The following is a 24,578-nucleotide window of genomic DNA, read 5'->3' as shown; positions in this document are numbered from 1 at the left end:
TTCCTCCCTTGAAAATTTTGCTTATATCACAAGAAAAAAGATTCTTGTACATTTTCTTCATTATTTTCTCGATATTGTATAATTATTCCTGAAATTGCACATTCAGCAAAATGACAACATAATTCCCTGCCATTGTAGAATAGCTGGTGGTGCGTGAAAGAACCTTTACGTAAATACTTTTAAATCAAAACATGAGAAATTGCAACAGTGATCATGTATCACTGTCCCAGAGGGGCAGTGGGAACTAGAAAATATAGTTCAGCAAACTGTTGTCAAAGTTTTTCCATAAAAAACGTGTGAAGCATGTTTAAGTCAGGGTAAGAATAGAAAATCAAAGCTTAAATAATAGCTGGAACAAAAGTGTAAACAAGACTTCATTTAAAACGGTATCTCCTGAAGTTGCTCCATTTTCTTTCTCAAAGAAAATGTGTAAAATATCATTTACAGACTATATTGCTCCTATAATCAGAAAACATTAGCTCAACAACAAAACAGAATCCTGCTGTGTACATCAACAAGACACAAGTCTTTAGAAGAATGCATGACTAAACAAAGACTATTTACTCAGGGACTACCTTAGCTACCTGCTCTCCCCAGCCGCTCCCCTTGAAACTTTGTGGCAGATGTTGCTGCGCTAAGTTAGCTCTGAAGTGGCCCGACTTCCCATAGCTCCCCTCACAACAGAGTCAAAATGTATTAGATCTCTTTATTTGTGCCTGGGGCCAGTTCAGGAGCACAGCTGTGTCCTACCCTGCTCTACCTTTGGTGTTTAAGCCCCTCAGGCAGCTTATGTGAGACCAAAACTGTTCTGCCACAGTCAACTGCATCTGCTGACACTCTAGCATCCTTGCTGCAGGCTGCTGAGTACCACTGCCTCCCGTCCTAACAGATGTCTGCAACAACCTGCGTACTTACACCTGTACTGGCACTTGTAACCTTACAGACCATTTGCTGAAAAATTCATGACTTGTTACCCTCTCCGAGGATTTACTTCTAGAATCAAAGCTTCTGCATTCACTCTGTGTGCGCCCAAAGTGGTTCCACCATGCATTAGTTGTTGGCATTGAAAAGCTTTTCTTGCTTTGATACATCATGCCTAAACTTCAATTACAACATCAAAGAGTGAATCCTATCGTGAATACTTCTTAAAATCAGAAACACTGGCCCTCTGAGTACGACAAGAGCATTTTTGAAACCAGCTGCTCCATGTGACAGGAGTCTTTTTTGCTTACGAGGATTCAGATCACAACTGAAACAAAACAGTTTTCCTAGTATTACTTATTCTCATATCTAAAGACACCAATCCCACATACAGATTTATGCAATATGCATTGATCCTCGGAAATAACAAACAAACACACTGTACCTTACAGCTCTTAAAATAAATATACTTGCTAGTCTGTTGAATCAAGCAATTAGAATTGTGAAAATTCTATTGGAACAACTAAACTCAATGATTAAATGATTCTCAAGAGATGTGCGTGCACTGGCTGCTGAGTTAAAAGGTCTTGTTGCCTTTCCATTTTGAAACAGAATCCAGTGTCACTTCGGAATAAGAGAAGTGCAGTGGCTATTATTCTTAGGTTGATCAGAAGGAAACTTTAAATACCAGTACTTTTCTCATGGCATAGCAACTTAGAACGTCATACCTGAACTATTTTGTTTTCAGATAAAGATGACCTTTTGATAATTTGTGATTATAATTTATTCCTCCAAAGTAGAAAGGACTCTCTTGCCCTTGACACCAACAATTTTCAAAAACTTCCTGATTCTACTAACATTGTGACATAAATGCACAAAAAAACTAAACATTATATTACTGTAGCCATTTGAGAAAATGTGGAGAAAATATCAATAAGACTCACGTCATTATCTTGTCTTGATAGAGCCTCTTAATTCTTTGCTAGCTCCTTAAAAGCCTCAGAACTGAAATGGTTAAAACTGGGAAATTTTAATAATATTTACTACCCAATCTCATAAATTACTGGGGGGATGAAAATATGCTAATAGGAGATCTTTTATTAAAAGGAATACTGGTCACGCAATAAAATATCCCTTCAGGTCCTATGTCACTATCATCTTTATTGCCCATTCTCCTATGTCATTTAGAATCAACAACAGCACTTGGAGAGATGCTTTACCTAACATGCACAAGGGGTAAAAAAGCAAGTGCAATTTCTTACATTCATTTTCAATAGGATCCTACGTTATCCAACCAATCAATAGCGAGCTTAACCTGTCCCCAATATGATATAAAAAGGTATGTTATAGTTCTTCAGGCTTACTAGTCAAAAGTGAAATTGCATTTTTCCATTAAATTCATGTTTGCCAGCACTCTTATGACACTTTGTTTTTACTTCCAACAGTGTTGTGGCATAAATGACTCCAACAGAAAACACTACAATCTGGCAAGCAGATTTTCCACAGACAATATGGAGCAATGTAAGGCACAACCCAATTATCATTTGAAAAAAAAGGGAGAAAATTTAATATAACTGGGCTGGTCATGTGCAAATACTAGCAGTCAATAAGTATTATTGCTATGAATGGGACCGATAGGAAGAGTTTATTTTGTAGTAACAGTAGTGAAGAATTATTCTTTAGATAGATATAACTGGATGATCCATGAAAATCATCAGGTTGATAAGTTATATTTTCATTTTTAAAATAATTTAAGAATATGATTAAACTTGAAAACATTAGGCTGGTTTTACTCACTCATGTCACCATGATACTAACAAAACTTGTATCACTAAACAGAAACAATGCCAAGCTTACTGCAGACCTTTTTAAATTTAGGCCAAATGCCAAAATTAAACGTCTCAGGAAATGACCCAATTCACGTAGCTCGAATGTTTAAGGCAGAAAGTCTCTGGCACAGTTAGTATTTAAGCTTTCCTACAGATAAAAACATAATTTTAAAAAAAATCACCCCATGTACTATTTTTAAAACAAAACAGAAAAGATTATTTTAAGTTAGGAAGATGCAATCTCTGAAGACATTTTTTTGTATTCAATATATGCTTCAGTCAATTTAATCTTTTACTTTAATACAATATGAGAAACTTAAAATAAATGAAGTGGTAGAGAAATATTTCTCCCTTCTGTGCTCTTGACAAGTCTTTCCCTAAAATTCAACAATGTCAGCCCCTTACTACTGATGTTTAAACAAGGAATAAACTTGTTTTATAAATTATCAGACCATCTGTGCTATATCCAGTACTGGAAATTCTTCCAATTAAAGACTAGGAAGACTGAAACTATTGCTTATAGTCCCCACTCCAACCTCACCTCTCTATCTGGAGATCAAACCAATCTTTTGCAACAAAAAACAGAAATCACTGAAGAAGCTCAAAAGATCTGGCAGCATCTGTGGCAAGAAAGCAGAGACCCTTTCTCAGAACAGAACTCGAAATGATAACTCTGCTTTCTCTCCACAGAGGCTGCCAGACCTACTGAGTTTCACCAGAGATTTTGGTTTTTGTTCCAGATTTCCAACACCTGTAGTTTGTTGTATTATTCCAGTCTGTCGCAACTTTGGTGTCACATTTTACAGTTTCACATTATTTTACAAGATGAGTTTCTGATTTTGTTTTCAGCCATTGTCAGGACTAGTTGCTTCTATTTACGTAACATCAACGAAGTTGACCCTGTGTCAGCTCATCTGTTACTGAGACCATCATTCGCGCTCCTGTTAGCTTGAGATTTAACTATTGCAATATAATGCTGGCTTGCCTAAGAACTCCATGCTTTATACACAGAGGTCATCCGAACGTCTGCTGCCTTCGTTTTAAGTTGCACCAAATGCTACACCTCCATCCCTCTACACTTCCATCCGCCATGACCAAGGCCTCCAAGCCCTCCGTTTTTTCCTCTCCAGACGTCCCCAACAGTACCCTTCCACCAACACTCTCATTCGTTTGGCCGAACTGGTCCTCACCCTTAACAATTTCTCCTACAAATCCTCCAACTTCCTCCAGACCAAAGGGGTAGCCATGGGCACACGTATGGGCCCCATACGTCTCTTTGTTGGCTATGTAGAACAATTGATCTTCCGTAATTACACCGGCACCACTCCCCACCTTTTCCTCCGCTACACTGACAACTGCATTGGCACCACCTCATGCTCCCGCGAGGAGGTTGAGCAATTCATCAACTTCACCAACACATTCCACCCTGACCTTAAATTTACCTGGACCATCTCTGACACCTCCCTCCCCTTCCTGGACCTCTCCATCTCCATTAATGACGACCGAATTGACACTGACATTTTTTACAAATCCACCGACTTCCACAGCTACCTGGATTACACCTCTTCCCACCCTACCTCTTGCAAAAATGCCATCCCGTATTCCCAATTCCACCATATCTGCTCCCAGGAGGACCAGTTCCACCACAGAACAAACCAGATGGCGTCCTTCTTTAGAGACCGCAATTTCCCTTCCCACGTGGTTAAAGATGCCCTCCAACACATCTCGTCCACATCCCGCACCTCCGCCCTCAGACCCCACCCCTCCAACCATAACAAGGACAGAACGCCCCTGGTGCTCACCTTCCACCCTAATGACCTTCGTATAAACCAAATCATCCGCCGACATTTCCGCCAAAAAGACCCCACCACCAGGGATATACTTCCCTCCCCACCCCTCTCCGCCTTCCGCAAAGACCGCTCCCTCCATGACTACCTGGTCAGGTCCATGCCCCCCCCACAACCCACCCTCCCATCCTGGCACCTTCCCCTGCCACCGCAGGAACTGTAAAACCTGTGCCCACACCTCCTCCTCCACCTCTATCCAAGGCCCTAAGGGAGCTTTCCACATCCATCAAAGTTTTACCTGCACATCCACTAATATCATTTATTTGTATCCATTGCTCCCAATGTGATCTCCTCTACATTGGGGAGAGTGGGCACCTCCTAGCAGAGCGCTTTAGGGAACACCTCTGGGACACCCACACCAATCAACCACACCGCCCTGTGGCCCAACATTTCAACTCCCCCTCCCACTCTGCCGAGGACACTGGGCCTCCTTCACTGCCACTCCCTCACCACCAGACGCCTGGAGGAAGAATGCCTCATCTTCCACCTCAGAACACTTCAACCCCAGGGCATCAATGTGGACTTCAACAGTTTCCTCATTTCCCCTTCCCCCACCTCTCCCTAGTTCCAAACTTCCAGCTCAGCACTGTCCTCATGACTTGTCCAGACTTGCCCTACCTTCCCAGCTCCTTTTCCAGCTATCCACTCCACTCTCTCCTCCCTGACCTATCACCTTCAGCCCCTCCCTCACTCACCTATTGTACTCTGTGCTACTTTCTCCCCACCCCCACCCTCCTCTAGCTTATCTCTCCACGCTTCAGGCTCTCTGCCTTTATTCCTGATGAAGGGCTTTTCCTGAAACGTCGATTTCGTTGCTCCTTGGATGCTGCCTGAACTGCTGTGCTCTTCCAGCACCACTAATCCAGAATCTGGCTTCCAGCATCTGCAGTCATTGTTTTTACCCAGTTCCTCTATCAACCCTGCGCTCTCCGACCCACAGTCAAACAATGCCATGATTTTAACATTGGTTTCAAAACCCTTCATTGCCTCATCCCACCCAATCTCTGTAATCTTCCAAAATATCTTCACCCTCCAATTTTGGCCTCATGGGTATTTGTGATTTGTTTTCCTGCACCAATGGCTGTGCCTTCAGTTGACAGTCCCTTCACTCTGGAATTCTCTCGTTACTCTGGATTAGTGGTGCTGGAAGAGCACAGCAGTTCAGGCAGCATCCAAGGAGCACCTATCCAACTCTCCAGATCACTTTCCCACTTGAAAGTGTTCCTTAAAACCGACTTCAAGTGTTTGGACATCTTGCCAGATTTGGCTTAGTGCCACAATGTTCTGTCCTAGAACGTTCCAGAGAAGTATCTAGGGATATTCTATTAGGTTAGATGCTATTTAAATGAGAGTTGCTGTAGTTTATGCTACAAAACTATCTCTAGAACTCGGAAGAAATTGGAGATGTTGAGGGAAAGAAATTGCCCAGCAGAATTTTCCATTTCCCAGTCAATTCCTTCGGAGCCTGTTCCAATGGGGATTCCACAAACCCCTGATATGTAACTTCCACCTATACCTGAATAACAACAATCAAACCATCAGAAAATCAGCACCAATGTTGATTTTCCTTTCAGCAAAAAGTTTAACATTATAAAAAACAATTCATTGACAGTGAGGGCTGTTCAGAAACTAGCTGACTCTGAAAAATTCAGTAAGATCAAGGTTGATCTGATTATTCCATATTCTCATTAGTTATGGACTAGACCAAACCCCCTAAAATATAGAAGATAGTGTAGACACTAAGGTTTCCTTATTTTAAAGGTAAGTGTAAGGTGCTGCGTACCAGATGCAATCTAATTGGTCAAATTACTCAACTTTAAACAGAACACACCTTAATTTTACATGACAGTTAAAATGCAGACAAAATAAAAAGAATTGGCTTAACAGTAACTCTATTGAAATGCTTAACAAAAGTGTACATATATTAACTACTACTAATTAACTGTTCCAATTTAGTAACATCCAATAAACACATCCTTGGCAAAGGCAAATTCAGTAAAACAGATTGCCTCACATGCAATTCTAGCAGCAGGAAGAGAACCCCAGCTTTTAGCTGTAACAGAGAGATGATTAAGACCTTCCACATCCAGCTTCAAGACCCCAGCAAATGCTGAAAGCTAAAACTAAAAACCCTAATTCTGTGAGACTTTGACGCCACCTGTTCAGCCTGCTTCTGTTATTCCATCTTTAAAAACAAAACTGCAAGGCCTCATAAGCTGTTTACTGCAAATTGTTCAATACCGGTGTCTCAACTTAGCTTCAATACATAAACAAGACAAAATATACTACTTAAAACGATAGTATTGTTACAGTCATCTAGCCCTGAAAATCTTTCAACTCCTTGCTTATTATGAATCTCACTACCTCTGCCTTAAATATTCAAAACTTTACTTACATTGAGGCAGCGTTCCAAAGATTCTCAATCTCTTGTGAACAGAATTCTCATTATCTAGTCATCTTCTCCATCCTTACCACAAATGCATGTCAAGACCCCTTGTATGCTTCAATTAAGTCATTTTTTATTCTTCTATACTCCATCAGTCTAGCCTGTTCAATCTTTCCTCATAAGCCAAACCTCCCAATCCAAGTATTAGTATACCAACCCTTCTGTGAAGTACCTCCATTGCATTTTAATCCTTCCTTAAATAAGGTTACGAATATTGTCCACATATTCCAAATATAGTCTTACCAGTGTCCCATATAAATTAACTATGACTCCACGCTTTTGGATTTAATTCCCCTCACAATAAATGATGACATTCTTTCAGCTTTCCTAAATATGCACTATAATACTTACAAACCTTTTTATGATTCAGGTCGGAGGATGCCCAGATCCATCTGCATCACAAAGCTCTGTAATCTCTCACCAGTTGGATAATATGCTTCATTTTTATTCTTGCAGGCAAAATGGCCAATTCCACACCCCACATTCTACTCCACTGCTAGATTTTTGCCCACCTATATAATTCAAAAACCTCCTCATATCCTCTTCAAAACCCATATTCTGATCTATCTCTGTACCATCAGCAAATCTAGCAACCACAGCTGTGTCCCTTCCTCAAATCATTACTATAAATTATAAACTGAGCCTTGTGCCACAACACTCATTACAACTCACCAACCCGAGAAAGACCCATGTACACCTACTTTCTGCTTCCTGTTGGTCAGCCAGTCTTTGATGCATGCCAATCTGCTAGCCTCAACAACATAACTTCTATTTTCCACAATAGACTTTCATGTGGTATCTTATCAAATGCTGTCTGGAAATCCAAGTAGATTGCATCCACATGACATATGCTACATCCTCAAAGGACTCCAATAGATTGGTCAAACATGTTTTTTTTCTCATTGTGCCTGATTACCTTAAATTTGTCTAAGTGCCCTATTATAACTTTTTTAATAAGAGATTCTGAAACGTTCCCTATGCCTGAGGATAAGCTAACTGGTCTGCAGTTTTCTAATTTATGTCTCCCTCTCTTTTTGGATAAGTGAATTTGCTGAATGTCCAACAGGATCTTCCTTGAATCAAAAGTGTTTTGGAAGTTAAAAAAGAAGCATCAACAATCTCACTAACCACTTCTTTTAAGACCGAATAATGAAGTTCACCAGGACCTGAGTATTTGTCAGCCTGCATCTCCAACAATTTACTCTCTACGACTTCTTTGGTGGTTGCAGTTTTCCTGATTTCCTCCCATCTTTCCATTTCTTGATTTATTACTGTTTCTAGAATGTTAATTGTATCCTTGACAATGAAAACTGATGCAAAATATCTGTTCAATTCTTCTGACAGTTGTTATTTTTCATTTTTAATTCTTTCACTTTCCATCAGACTAATGCTCACTTTGTTAACATTTTCCCGTAATTATTTATAGAAACTCTTACTTATCTGCTTTCATATTTCTGCCCAGCTTTCTCAATTAACTCTCATTTTTCCGTGCTTATAAATTTCCGGTCTTTCTTTGTTATCTGTTCTATTCTGTCCATGTTTCTGTCCTGTCACCCACCTTTGTACAGCTATAATTTTTTTTGTTTAACTTAATACTACCTTTAACAATTCTAGTTATCCAACTATACTGGGTCCACCCTTTAGAATGTTTCTTGCTCAATCTGTATATTTTGAAATAAACTATTGCATCTCTATTGACCTATATTTTATATTAAGTTGCCAATGAATTACATGGGTGACCAGTGTATCCCAAACTGCCCAATACTGTGTCGACAGAAGGTAGCTGAAATACGAGCAGGTGATAACCATGACAGTTTGCCTTGACATTAAACCCCATAAGATTCATCCTGACTTCCACACATTTTAATTGGAGCTCCATGAACTGCAATAGAATCAGTCCATCCTTCTAGAGAGCCCAGAATAGCTTGAAATGGCTTCTACTAACAGGATTTTCAGGAAAACATCTCCTCACAAGTTGTTCATTTGACTTGTTTATGTCTTCTATTCACGCAGTTTCAATTAAAACAAAGTTAAAAATCACACAACACCTCCTGTACCTCCAAATAAACCTGTTGGACTACAACCTGATCACAGAATCAGAGATGTACAGCACAGAAAAAAATCCATGCCCTTTAGTTCTGGACTCCGTGTGATTTTTAACTTTCTCCACCCCAGTCCAACACTGGCTCCTCCAAATCAATTAAAACATTTATATTTAACATGTGATTTCAAGCAACCTACTTACAAGCAAAGTGATTTGAATGAGCACAAGAAATCTAAAATGAATCACTGTTCTGCAGTTAATGTATAATTATAAGTATATTCTAAACATTTCTTATCTCCCACTTTTCCAACACATAACAGCAAAGATATTTCAAGGCAGCTGCAACACAATGGAGCAGTTAGGATCACCAAAATAGCAATAGGCCATTTAGATCCTTGAACCTGTTCCATTATTCAATGAGACTATGATCCATATTTTGTCTCTTTAATGTATAAAAACCAATCAATCTTAATTTTAACATTTGCAAAACGGCTCTCATATCAACTGCAGTTCCAAACTTCTATTATCCAGGTGAAAAAAATGTTCTTCTTTATTTCACTCCTGAGAGGTTTGACTCAAAGCTGTGGATAACTCCCCTGATCCTAAACTCATGGTCAGCCAGTAGTAGTTTCTCACAAACAACCCTATCAGTTCTCCATTACATGTCGAAACTTTCAATTCATCGTTTAAAGTTTTTGAATTCCAATTCATAATTTAAGTCTTAGAGCCCCAGTAATATTCTTGTGATCCACACTGCAATTCCTCGAAAGCTAGTGTTTGGTTTCTAAAGTAAAAACAGATATTGCTAGAGATACTCAGCCAGTCTGGCAGCATCTTTGGAGATAAAGCAGAATCACCATTTTGAGTTTAGTGACTCGTCGTCAGATGCAAAGGTTTGATGGTCAGGACTGTTTACACTACAGGTAAAAGTTGGCATTCCAACAGCCTTTTATTTTATGTACCTGTTAATGGCATATTAATGACATGTACCTGGAACCCCAAGTCTCTTTGAATCTTCACTGCTTCTCCCTTTGCATCATGTTCTTTCTGCTTTAGTGCAAATGGATGAAATCACAGTTGCCCACATATAAATCCCTTGGCCACGGTTCATTAACCACAGTCTTGCCCACTCACTGAAATAACATTTGCACAGTCTTTCTAAATGAAATTTATTCAGACATCAACCTCAGAAATGGTTTAAACAATACCTCATCACCAGACTGGGGTCGCATCAGGGATACTCGGTCATACTGTCTCCGCAACAGTGCCCACAGTGCATCAAGCCTGCCCTGCAATTTAAAAAGAAAAGCCACTTAAGAGAACACTGAAAAGTATATAAGGTTTAGATGATCTTTGCCGCTGAGAAACAGAAGTTAGGAGTTAACGATCCCCCAGCTAAGTTGTTGGGAAGGGAAGGTTATAGAGAAGCCCAGCTGCCCCACAATGATTTGATGTACAATTGGCCACGCACTGACCGAACGTGGCAATTCCAATATCCCCGCCCAGGAAAGCAAGTCCCTCTCCAACAGATGCCACCAAATCAGAACGCAGGTAGCTCTGTTACCCTTCCAGACAGTGGTGTGTGGCTTTGGATTGGGCTTGGAGTTGGAATAGGGATTGAGAAGCCAAGGGAAAGCAAGGAAACCCTGGAGGGTGAGCTCTACGAGAAGCCTTAAAGGGTCTGTAAAGGAGCAACTCCCTCAGCCTTTCCCACCCCTCACACCAGCTTGCAAACAAATCTGTCTGGAGAGGGTCACTCCGGCCGCCACATGCTGGGTGGATGAAGCCCTTGAGTTGGAGCTAATTATCCACTTAAGCAGCTAAATTGGCCCACTGGCAAGTTAGAATACCAATGCCATCCTTGCCACTGGGATAAATGTGGTAGGACGGCAGTTATCTGTGTCTGCTCCCACATCCACCCCAGCATTCAATCTCTCCAGCAGAGTGAGTAAAATCTAACTCTAAAACACCACAGGCTTCCAATTTGTTCTAATACTCCTCTTTGTCCTCCTGATGCAGGTCATGAATCGTATCAAGAAAACTGGTTCTCATTTTTTTTTGTCATTCTCACTCATTTTTTATGTCCTGTCTTTCTTTTCAAAAAGTCTTTCTCTGGGCAATATTAACGGTAAAGAAAATCATCAACATTTCTTAATACATAATCAAAATTGATGTCAATACACCTCTAGCACCATACTGTTAAATCTTTAAGTAGTTTCATATGCATCATGGCGGCCCTGCTGAAACACAATACTTTCTTATTGAACGGAATAAATCTCAGTAGGTGGTGATAAATTACCTTAATAGGATCATACCACTGTGGTCTAGGAGGGTGATTCGAAGCTGGAGGTTTAGGTGGCTTTGGAGCAAGAGGTTCCTCTTCCATTTCTGGAACTTTTACAACAGCATTTTTGGCCTTTTCTAGCCTTGCCCCTTCATCAGTGGATCCTTTATCTCCCCACCGGACCTTACAGAAAAAAAAACAATGTTGTTTGAGGAAAAGTACACTGATATATTAGTCATGATCTAATGACAGTTCCTGTTCAAAATGTTAATGCATTACATCCACAACCCACGGACTTAAAATAACTGGGAGAAAGTGAAGATTGTAAATGCTAGACACATTTATAGGAATGTATCTAACAGACTAGAAATACTAAGAAAGGAGAATATAACGAGATCTGTTGTTCAGAGAGTTCTATAGTCTGTCTCCATTACAATAATATGTTGCTTTTCCTTTCTTCTTCTTTTTTCAAGTTCACAATGTCTCACCTTGTATTCCGAGTGACAACATTTTATTCATCCACATGAACTATTTATATCCATTTATACATTCTTTATATCCTCTTAATACTTTAATTTTGACCTATCATCAGCAAATCTCCGCCTCCCATTTTATCTAAGTTATAAATGCAGACCATAAATAGTTCAGGTCGCAATACTGACCTCTGTGGCACTCTGATTTCCACCTGTCAATACAAGAGTGATCTGTTTATCCTGACTCTCCACTGCTTGTTAGATTGGATTAGATTACTTACAGTGTGGAAACAGGCCCAACAAGTCTACATCAACCCGCCGAAGCGCACCCACCCAGACCCATCCCCCTACACCTAACACTACAGGCAATTTAGCATAGCCAATTCACCTAACCTGCACATTTTTGGACTGTGGGAGGAAACCGGAGCACCCGGAGGAAACATGGGGAGAAGTGCAAACTCCACACAGTCAATCGCCTGAGGTGGGAATTGAACCCGGGTCTCTGGCACTGTGAGGCAGCAGTGCTAACCACTGTGCCACCGTGCCATCCAAATTCTCCATTCATGCTAATATGTTAACTACCAAGGCATGAGCTCACTCTTATTTTGTACAGTAACCTTTGATGTGGCTCCTTATCAAATGTCTTTCATAGATTTCTCTTTATCCAATTTGATTGTCACTTCCTCATAGAATTCTAATAAATGCGTCAAATGTGATTTTCCTTCCATGATCTGCTGGATTGTATTACAATTTTCTGAAAGTGCTGTTATTATCTCTTTCATAATGAATTCTAATTTTCCCAAATGACAAATGTTAGGCTACCTAACCTATACTTTTCTGCTTTCTGTCTACATATCTTGAAAGAAGGTGTCTCATTTTCAATTTTCCAATCCATTAGGGCCTTTCCAGAATCTAGGGAATTTTTGAACTTCACAACTGACACATCTACTATTTCTTTGGCCACTTATTTTAATATCTTAGGGTGCAGGCTATCAGGTCCAGGGCTTATTAGCCTTTAGTTCTCATACAATTTCCTGTACCTTACCCCTTGTGATTGTTTTCATTTCCTCTAACTTCATTTTTTATTGTGTTTTTCATTGTAAAGACAGGACTTTATCAACATGTAGTCCAATTCCTTGTTTTTAATTTTCAATTCCTCAGTCATATCCTTTAAAACACCCAATGCTCAATTTAGTTCCATTTTTTTGGAAAAATACTGTTGTATTTCACTACCGTAACTTGCATTATTTATTTCTAAGTAAGTTTCTCTAATACTGTAATTTCTCTATCATTACTTTTTGCCATTTTCCAAAACCTGTCCAACTTTCTGGTCAGCCAACTATCATCGCAGTACTGTTGGTTTGCTTTTTTGATTTGTTATGGTCTTTTATTTCCTTAGTTGGTTATGGATAGTGCAACCTTCTCATTGAGTCTTTCCATCTTAATGGAATATATCTTTACAGACAGGTATGAAATATTTCTTTAATTGCCTACCACTGATCATCTCCTGTCCCTTTTTAATCTACTTTCCCAAACATTTCAGACACTTTGGTTGTGAAGACGTTAATCTTGTAGCCACAATTCTCACCCTCAACTGAATGTCATGATCCCTATTACCGAGGTACTCCTTTATTATTCGATCATTAATTAACCTGTTTCATTGCATAATATCAAGTAAAGACACCAATTTCCTTGCTCCTATTCCTCTAGATCACAGAAAGGAAATTGTGACAAACTATGATGTCCAAATATTAGATTGGCCAAAATAATTAATGATGAGGTTTTTCTCTTTAAAATCTTAACCATGTCAATGATGGTTTAACTTGGTATCAAGACGAGTCATGACATCCTCAAAGATCTCAAGAGCTGGAAATTCCCAGAACTAGGGGCAAAAGCCTAAGGACACAGTAAGCCACTTAGCATCGAAATGAGAACCTGCTTCATCCAGAGAGTGGTAAAGCTGACAGATTTCTCTGCTACAGAAGCAGTTTAGACCAAAATATCAAATGTTTTCGCAAAGAGTCAGATATAGTTCTTACGGCTAGAAGAAGAAAATATTACATTGGATGATCAGCCATGATCAGAATGAATTATGAACAGGCTTGAAGGGCCTGCTCCTGCCCCTATTTTTCTGTGTTTCGATGTTTGACACCTGGTTATAAGAAAAATATTATATACAGAAATCGAAAAAAGATTTTTTTAAAAATCAAAATACAAGAGAATACATAAAAAAATTATCAAATTAACACCATTAGAGCCAAACCATGTTTATTATTAGAAGTTTTTGATGACAGTTTACAGCACATTTCATGACTATTTTATTGCTCCCTAAAAATTAAGCTGTTGATTTCCATCTCTAAATTTGCAACTTTCTTTCCCAAATGGTACTAAGTGCTAATTTAATTTACAGATTTAAATTGGAGCAAGATAAATTATAGTAAGCAAGCACATCAAGGGATATGGGCCCAAGGTATATGGAGTTAGGTCACAAATCAGCCATGACTTCGTAGAATGGTGGAACAGACTTAAGGGGCTGAATGGCCCACTTCTGTCCCTCTATTCCTTTAGGAACCACAGGACTAAACTCATGATTTTCCTTACAAGGATGCAAGATTTATCAGGATGAGAAAGTGAGATCTGCAGATGCTGGAGATCAGAGCTGAAAATGTGTTGCTGGAAAGGCGCAGCAGGTCAGGCAGCATCCAAGGAACAGGAGATTCGACGTTTCGGGCATAAGCCCTTCCTCATTATCATACAACATGTCACAGAGATTATTTAAGGATTTTCTTTAATCACCTTTACACACAAAGATGCTTTATACACCTCTGAAGTAGATGAGACTTGAACCCAGGCCAGACGACCGAGAGGTAGGGACGCTACCACTGCACCACCTCATATACTGTACCTATCTATGCTATTTTCTGAAAATGATTTTATAGGCCATATTAATTGAGGTTGTCCAATCATAATCGACCAATAATAGTCCCTTCACTTTTAAAGGGTTACTATAGGTATTATAATCGAGAACATCCTGTTAGACATTTTTGTTATTTTTAAAATATTTATAATTTCACAAATCCATCACTTGAAATCCCAAAAAAGGAACATGTATGTCTTATTCAGATGGAGTGGAATAGTATTAAGAACACATCTGTGAAAAGTGGAGCCCAAAAACTAACACTATAGACTTCAAGACAAATCCTACAAGTTCTTAAAAGGCACATCAACATATTTACAGGGGATACTCTAGCGTTTTGTTTAGTTCACATTTATTTACTATCCTCAACCATTTTGTTAAGCTGTAAAATATTGAGGTTTTGGGGATTTAAGATATTCTGAATGGTGGAAGTTTCAGTCTAATGTGTCTCCATATGCACCAAGGTCTTCACTAGGAATTTTGCCTCACTAATAGCAAGTTAAACATTCAGCTACATTCAGAGTTAAGTCTAATTTCTTCAACTCAATCAAACAGTAATGAGAAATTAATTTCATAATATACCTCCATTCTTTTGATGCCACCAACACCTCTACCGCCATAGTATGAAGCATCAACTGTCGGCCACTTCTTCTTTGGCACGGGGTCTGGGATAGGTTCCTGTATATTAAAAACATTCAGACAACAAAATGTTCTTAACTTGCAAAATAAGAGCGTACATGAATCTATGAACACGTGTTTTTGGCTTTACTAAACATCAACACAATTTTCTTTGTGATTGCATGAGAAGGTACAGCAAGATTAGGGAGATTTAAACAATCTTTAGATGAGCACATGGATGATTTTGGGATAGTGTAAGGGGGATGAGCTGAGAATAGTTCACCGGTCGGCACAACACCAAGGGCCAAAGGGCCTGTTCTGCACTGTATTGTTCTATGTTCTATGTGTGGAAGTGTAGGAATAATGGGAAGGAACAGTCCATGCGAATACTGATGGTGGAGGGGAGGGGAAAATGGATTTGATGGAGATACCCTGCTGGGAGCGGCAGAAATGATGGAAGATGACCCTCTGAATGAGGAGACTCTGAGTGGAAAGTGAGGATAAGGAGGATCCTTTTTTTTCCCGTTCTGGGAAGAAAGGCAAACATTCAGCACAAAACCACAGGAAATGGATCAGACCTGACTTAAAGTCTTGTCAACCAGAGTGGGGGAATCCTTGGCTGAAGAAAAAGGAAGACATGTCAGTGGCACTGTATTGGAAGGTGGCAACATCAGACCTGATACGATTGAAATGGAGCAAGAGGGAGAATGGAATAGAGTTCTTGCAAAAGAAAACAGGGTGTGAGGCGGTGTACATTATGTAACTGTAATATGCTAGATACTTTAATGAAACTGTAACTGAATTAGGGATCCGGGTTGAACAAAATGAGCATAAGCAGAATTACAACAATGAAAAATTCATGGAACTAAAGAGAGACAAATCCCTATAACAAAATGGTTTTAAAGGAATCAGGCAAGAACAGTGTAGATGCTCTAATTATAACTTCATTCTAAGCAGGAATGAGTAATTTAGATTAGAAAACTGAACAAGTAATTTCACAATTTAAGGCAAGTACCAGGAAAACAAGGACATTAATGTAATATCCACTGTGGAGAGGAAGAGAGAGAGAGAGAGTGAGAGAGATTTAGCACGAGAAAGAGAGATAGAGATAGAGAGAGAGAGAAAGAGAGAGAGAGAGAGAGAGAGGGAAAGAGTTGGGAGATACAGCTGGGTGTCTTCAGCATACATACGAAAATTAACGCCATATTTCTGGATGATGTTGCTGAGGGGCTGCCCGTAGATGTGAAATAGAAGGGAGTCAAGAATCGAACCTGTAGGGTCACCAGAGAGAACAGAACCAGATGGCAGTGGTCCCACCCAGTTGGATGGCAAGCACTGGACAAAGATGCTACATCACTGTGTCGAAAGGCTGCAGACTGATCCATATAGATGAAGAACAATAGGTTTATGTTGCTTTGTCACAGACATATAGTATGACATTTGTGACTTCAGCAAGAACAGTTTTGGTACTGAGGCAGGATCAGAAACCTGATTGCAAGGTGACAAACATATACTTAGAGGAAAGATGGGCATGGAGTTTGGGTGTGCCAACACTCTCAAGGTGTATTTTCCCGCTAAAAGGGAAGTTAGAGATTGGGCATTAGTTTCCAAGCACAGCGTGGCTAAGAGATGGCTTACTGGGGAGAGGGGGGAATGGCAGCACATTTACGGAAGAGATGGACATCATGCTCAATTTTATTGAATGACAGAAGGAAATCAAATGGCCCCTATGTTCTTGAGTTTTATCTTTATAATATTCCAACACATATCTGCTTTGGTCTTTGCACATATGAGGCTAACCAGTAAGAGTTATTAGAAGACTTTCAGATCATAAGACTGGAAACGAATGTTACTTCTTTGGTATTTGCATTATTCTTTATCAACACTTTCACCTATTGGGATCATTCACATACCTCCTTTGGAGGGGGTGGAGGAGGTGGAGGATCTTTTATGACCTGAAAGCAAATAAAAAACAAAAATTATTTGTGTATCAGCAATGACACAAATGAAGGATTCTACTTCTACTATTTGTTGCCAACTGCAGTGCCTTTTCCTTTTCATCTATGAGAGCCAACTGGTGTATATTTTCCTGTGACTATTAATTAATAAGACTATGTGCAAGTTAGTACCCGGTCACTCATGTCAAATCAAAGAAACCTATTAGCAGGTTGACTTCAATATATCTATTTATGTGAAAATTAATTGAACAAGTGTTACTACTTCAGAAGGACCCTGTTCACAAGAACTTCAGCTGTTCGTTTAGGAGCGTCAGATGGACTACAGATAACTCCTATGCAATAGTAATAATTTTTGAATATCTTTGACAGATATGGAATATATATGGAGAATCAGGACTTAGAGTACACACCAGCCACAAGGATTATTGTGTCCTCAATTTGCAGGCCTACAAACTTCAAACCTATCAACTTACATAATTCAGCTGAATAAGCTTTCCTGGAAATGTATAAAACTTGTAATGCTTATGAATAAACTTTTAAATGTTTTCTACTGTTCCCTTTTCTAAAATGTACCCTCTATGTTCACCACTATGCTTCATCTCCAATACTCGTCCCTTTGAGGAACAACTGTCACTCCCAGGTCCACGCTCATTGTTGATCCTCTGGGACTTTGACAACATTCACTTCCACTTTCACACTCACCTAGTTTGGAACTGCAGATACTCTCTTACTGAAAGCATTACACGTAGTCAATGCTTTCATTATGACTCTAATTGCAGTGCTACATCCCTGCCTGAACCATTTGGAGACCTTAGTATCACTGACCACTATCACCCACTAACGTCACCCGCCTCGGCTACCTTTGCTTGATTCCACTGTTACAGACGCAATCAAAGCCCAAGGATCTCCAGCAACCATTTCTTTTCAAATTAAATCTTAAAACGTTCTCTTCACAACTTCTCTTTGCTCTTGTCCCTCTTCTCATCTCCATTAATTTCCTCATATGAAACCAAAATCAGCGTCTTCAGCTCACACCACAAACTGAACAGAAAGCTAACAAAACCCTTAGTCCTGCAGGTTTCCATCAGGGGTTCCCAACCTCTTGTTCGTGATGGAGTTGCAACCTCAAAGTTTCGGAGAAGATTTGTAGCTCGGGCGCTCGTTGATGTGGTTCTGTTCGCTGAGTTGGGAATTTGTGTTGCAGACGTTTCGTCCCCCATCTAGGTGACATCCTCAGTGCTTGGGAGCCTCCTGTGAAGCGCTTCAGGCTGCACCAGGCAGCGAAGCTGAGGCCCAGGTCACCTCCTTCCCTAACCTTGCCCTGTTCACCCCCTCTGTCTGTCTTCTGGGCCTGGGCTAGTAGACCCGTCAGAACTCACCCCCCAACCCCCTAGCACTGCAGGCAACCTGCGCCATGACACCAACCATCCCAAAGTCCTCCACTTGCACTTCTGCAGCTTCCAGCCAGGTTCCATGAACTGGAACAACTCAGGTGAAGAAATGGACTTTACATAAAATAATGACATTTTAATGCAGTATTCAAAAACATATAATAAAACAGACAATGGTAGATAACATATAAAGTGGGAAAATGTGAAGTTATTGGTTTTAAAAAAGAATAATTGGGAAAACAGAACATATTTTCAACAGTTGAAATGATTAAATGTTGCTGTTGATGTGAATTTGTGTTTCTTTATTGAAGACACGCAAAATGTTATCACAGCGGTTACAGCAAGCAATTACGAAAGCAAATAATATATTAACTTTAATTGTCAGAGATGGGTTTACAAGAGTAAGGGATGTTGATGGTACACAGTTTTGGCGAGATCATATCTGGAGTATTAAAAATAGGAATAGTGTTAAGGTCAAGCATGCATTGTGATTTTATTAAATGGTGAAGTATGCTCAAGGGGTTTTATGGCGTACTTCTGCTCCAAATAACTATTTGTGAAATGTTTTTATTTAGAAAAAAATTTCTCCTTCATTCCCAAGTTGAACGTCTGAACCCATATCTTCTCTCTCACAAAGACAACCATGTCCTCTACACCATTGCTTCTTTTGGGACTATCTCTGGATGAAATCTTCAGCTGAGTCTTTGTCACTTTCAGGCTTGATTATTCCAGTATTGCAATAAGTAGGTTTCCGTTCTCCACAGCTCATCCAAAACTCTACTGTCTGTATCATGTCCCTTCCTTGAACTTCCGCGTTCCCATTCTGCTATCTTTCTTGACTTAAACTGGTTCACTCAACAAAGGGATTTAAAATCTTCCATCATTGTGTTTAAAGCCTCGCGTGGCCTGTTTTCTTTTTCTAATTCTCTTACCTCCTCCTGCTCTGAAAATCTCCACTGCAACATTCTTTACGTGTCTGAATCAACTTATCCAATTTTCTGATTTTGTGCTCTAAATTCTATACTTCTTCATGCTCTTCTCTTACTTTAAGAATAATCCTGAGGAAGCAATGCGTTTAACTCAAAATATTAACTTAGTTTCTCCACAAGGGCTGACAGGCGTGATGAGTATTTATATTTTATTTCTCTGTTATCATGCAGTACTGACTGGTGTAAATGATGGGATAAAGAAAACCGAAGTTGAATATCAGGCTGTGGTGACAGTGAAGGAAGCTCTGTTACTAAAAGTGTTTGAAGTTGGAAAGGAAGAAGTGTTGGGTAGACTGCTAGCACTCAAAGTTGAGAAGGCACTAGAACTGGACGATATGTATCCAAGGACAATGAAGGAAATAATGCAAATTTCAGCGCCATAATCTTTCAGTATTCCCTGAACTCAAGGGAGGTGCCAGAAGACTGGAGAATTACAAACATCAGTTTAACTTCAGGGGTCGAATGAATTAGTCAATGTGGCAGGACAGTAGAGAGAATTGTTAATATAACATGATGTTGTGGGTTTTACTAATAGGAAGAAGACAGGGTTATTCGGCGCCTCAAGCCTGTTCCACCATTCAGTGAGATTAGATTACTTACAGTGTGGAAACAGGCCCTTCGGCCCAACAAGTCCACACCGACCCGACGAAGCGCAACCCACCCATACCCTTACATTTACCCCTTACCTAACATTACGGGCAATTTAGCATGGCCAATTCACCTGACCTGCACATCTTTGGACTGTGGGAGGAAACCGGAGCACCCGGAGGAAACCCACGCAGACACGGGGAGAACGTGCAAACTCCACACAGTCGCCTGAGGTTGGGAATTGAACCCGGGTCTCAGGCGCTGTGAGGCAGCAGTGCTAACCACTGTGCCACCGTGCCACCCAAATGACTGATTTGCAGCCGAACTCCATTTACCTGCCTTTGACCCACAGCTCTCAATACTTTTTGCTTCACAAAAAAAAAGATTTATTTCAGACTTAAGATTAACAACCGGTCAAGTATCACTGTCATTTGTGAAGAGAATTCCAAACATTTAGCACCTTGCATGAGTAGAAATGCTTCCTAACATCTCTCCTGAACAGTCTAGCCCTAAATCCCAGACAATGCCATCCAATTCGAGAATCCCCAACCACTGGAAATAGTTTAGCTTTATCTACCCGGTCTTTTCTTGTTAATATCTTGAAGGCTTCAAATCAGATCACCCCTTCTAAATTCTAGAGAAAGCATAACCTCACAATGTAACTCCTGAAGTCCAGGTAACATTCTTATAAATTTACATTGTAATCCTTCCAAAACTAATATATTTTTCCGAAGGTGCAGTGCTCAGATCTATTCTCAGTACTCCAAGTTTTGCATAACGGCAGTATAACTTCTGCATCCTTACACTTCAGTCCTCTGGATATAAAGGCCAGCAGTCCATTATTTATTTATTATTATTTTCTATGCCTGTTTGTGTCATTTTAAAAATCTATGTATCTGAATAATAAAGGCAAAGAAGATATACTGTTCTATACAAGAGAGGAGGTAATGACCTCGTGGTATTATTACTGTACTGTTAATCCAGAGATCCAGGTAACGTTCTGGGGAACCATGTTTGAATCCTGTCACAGTAGATGGCTGATTTGAATTCAAATTTTTAAAATCTGGAATTAAGAGTCTAGTGATGACCATGAATCCATTGTCAACTGTCCAGAAAACCCCATTTGGTTCACGTATGTCCTTTAGGAAAGGAAACTGCTATACTTACCTGGTCCAGACTACATGGAATTCCAGATACACAGCAATGTGGCTGACACATAACAGGCCTCTGGATAATAAGTGTTGGGCAATAACTCATCCCGTGAACAAATTTAAAGAAAAGGAAAACAAACCAATACACGTGGGGTACGGAGTTCTGGGCACTGCCACATTGGGAAGATTAGAACACATGATCAGTTTTGAGGATAAGTTGCAGAGATTCCGATGTGGGATGTGAGTATCGCTGACTAGGCCAGTATTTATTGCCCATTCCTAATTGCCCAGAGAGGGATTTAAGAGTTAACCACATTGCTGTGTGTCTGGAGTCACGGTTAGGCCAGCCTGGGTAAGCACAGAGTTTCTTTTCCTAAAGGACATTCGGACTGTTATCCTCGCAGAGAAGAGGCGACCAGGAGATTTGTTAGAAGTTTTCAAAATCAAGACTGTTCTGAGCAGAATAGACAGAGAGAAATTGCTCCCACTCATAAAAGTTTTGAGAACAAGAGGGCACAAATTTCAAGTGACTTGCAAAAGTACTTAATGTGATCTAAAGGAAATCCTTTCCAGTTACAAGTGGTTTGGGTTGAAATGTACTGCTCGAATAGTGTGATGGAGGCAGATTCGGTTGAAAGGGCATTCGAGATTATTTGAATAGAAACAAGATGCAAGCTACAGGGAAAAGGCAGGAGAATGGCACTAAGTCATACTGCTTATTTGGACACTTTCTGTGATTCTGTGAATACCTCAGAAACCACTTTGCAGCAAGTTGTCTTTGGATCTACATGTTACATGCAATAGTGATCATAATCATCTTTCCTCTAAAGATGTGCTAAGTTTCACTCAACACGTTGTGTTTTGTGCTCTGACAGACAGGAAGCCCTGCTGTACAGAAGCTTTGATTAAAAAAATGAATTCATTGCAGTGAATTCACTTAAACAGAAAATAATTTTTTTAAAAATCTGCATAAAGCTTTTATTTTTCATTTCAATGCCCTTATGATAGGAGGTAAATCTTGCACAAGAAATAAATTTCTGGGCAAAATACAATCGCAGGGCTGAATCTTCCCTCCAGGGAAAGATTATTCCCACAGCCTGAACCCATCCCAAGGCATATCAGTCACTCTGGGATTTTCGTGAAGGCACATCCTTCATTGACATGGAGACAGGTTCCTTGTCCAATGAAGTGTGGCAGTCAGATTCTTAAAGGACAACCTATCAGAAGATTCACATCTGTTTACCTTCAATGGTTGAATGAATTAGTTAATGTGGCAAAACAGTAGAAAGTATTGTTAATAAAAATATAATCATGTGGGTTTTACTAATAGGAAGAAGAGTGGGCTATTCGACGCCTCAAGCCTGTTCCACCATTCAACGAGATCATGACTGATTTGCGGCCTAACTCCATTTATCTGCCTTTGGCCCACAGCTCTCAATACTTTTGCTTAACAAAAAAAAAGGATCTATTTCAGATTTAAGATTAACGGTCATACACATCTTTCATCTTGCTGTTTCTCACAGTATCTATGGATTGCAGCCTCTGTTTGCTCTATCTTTCATCCTTGTGGGAATTAACCTGGACTGCACCACAATCACCACATCTTAAAGGTACAGTCTTGCCTTTTAATCTTTCATTCAAATTTACCTTGATTGTTTCTCAGCCACCAAAATTGGCCCTCTTCAAATTAATTTTTTAACTCTTGACTGATCTTAGTCCATTTCCATGGCGATCTTAAATCTTACACCACGATGTTCACAAATACACCTTTAGATATTTTATCCACTTGAATGCTTTGACCCAAATACAGCAATACCACTTTCCTGATCAATCAATAAATGTGCTTGTCGACAAAATTCTCCTGAATGGATTTCGGAAAAATCTTCTTATTCTCTATCATTATTATTATCCCAGGCTATATTAGAACTACTGAACATGCCCATTATCACTTGTCTATAGTTTTTCCATCTCTTGCAGTTACTTTGCAAATTTGCTCTTCTTTGTTTAATCATCACTCCACCCCAAAGAAGTTATTAAGAACAACCATCATATTACGACATAGAGTAGGCCATTCATCACATTGTAGTGATCCTTTAAAAATGCTGTTGAATTACAAAGAATTGACAGGATTGCTGTTGGCGGTTCACCCTATTGAATTACGCATCCTCCTGCCGCTTCATTAACCCTTTCACCATATATTTCCCTTCCTTTCTTCCTCACATACTGATCTCTGAGCCCTATGAATGCATCGGTATTATTCAATGATATAATGATGCAATAAATCATCCCACTACACTGCTTTTTCTGCTCGCCCTTGTATTGCTTTCTCTCTTTTCCAAATGCCGATCCAACTCTCTTTTGGAAGTTACTGCTGAAACTGCTTCTTTCCCTCCTTCAGTACGGCGTTTTAAAGATTAAATGCCATGATTAAAATTCAACGGGCTCTGGCTGAGAATTTCTTTATGTTACACATTGGCAAACTGACTCAATTCTTTTACATCTGAATAACTATGAAGTTGTGCATCGCCATTCTTTTCTGGCATTTAAATTTCTAGGGCAGTTCCCAAGCTAACTTCTATCCATTATGGAGATTAAGCATAAAACAACAGAATCTGAAGGAAAGTAGAGGAAGGGAACTGCAGCGTATTAGATATTGAGTATTACATACTTGCAGAAGAATAACATTCTATCAACAATGAAGTAGAATTGCACGCAGTTCAGAATTGGTTTTGACTACAACTGGTACAATATGAAGCTAGCACAAGAGTTACACCATTTGTTTGGTTGAACTTTTTCAGCTTTGATTCATCTGTTTTGTTTTTATTCATTCACAGGATGAGGACACCACTGGCTCGGCCAGCATTCATTGCCTACCCTGATTACCCAGAGGGCAGTTAAGAGCCAACCACATTGCTGTGGGTCTGGAGTCATATGTAGGCCAGACCAGGGAAGAATGGCAGTTTCCTTCCCTAAAGGACATTAATGAACCAGATGCAGTTTTCCCATAATCAACAATGATCATCATTAGACTCTTCATACAGATTATTTAAAAGTATCATTATTATTTTATTATCTGCCATGGTGGAATTTCAACATGGGTCCCCAAAACATGACCCTGGGTC

The 24,578-nt window shown here is 39.7% G+C and overlaps 1 protein-coding gene across 1 annotated transcript in view; it reads right to left on the bottom strand.

Moving 5' to 3' along the window:
* The window catches only part of antxr2a (ANTXR cell adhesion molecule 2a), a 225,198-nt gene that overhangs the window by 81,653 nt on the left and 118,967 nt on the right, over positions 1-24,578 (bottom strand). Inside the window, exons 13-16 of the mRNA XM_060826184.1 lie at positions 17,293-17,334; positions 15,344-15,439; positions 11,387-11,554; positions 10,296-10,376 (exon numbers count right to left, since the gene is read on the bottom strand). Of these exons, the coding sequence (XP_060682167.1) occupies positions 10,296-10,376; positions 11,387-11,554; positions 15,344-15,439; positions 17,293-17,334 (387 nt within the window). The remainder of the gene's footprint in view (positions 1-10,295; positions 10,377-11,386; positions 11,555-15,343; positions 15,440-17,292; positions 17,335-24,578) is intronic.

The sequence above is a fragment of the Hemiscyllium ocellatum genome, chromosome 1 (genome assembly GCF_020745735.1).
Source record: "Hemiscyllium ocellatum isolate sHemOce1 chromosome 1, sHemOce1.pat.X.cur, whole genome shotgun sequence".
Taxonomy (NCBI): domain Eukaryota; kingdom Metazoa; phylum Chordata; class Chondrichthyes; order Orectolobiformes; family Hemiscylliidae; genus Hemiscyllium; species Hemiscyllium ocellatum.
Note: the sequence above shows the minus strand (reverse complement) of the source record. Positions and strands in the feature narration are given on the sequence as shown.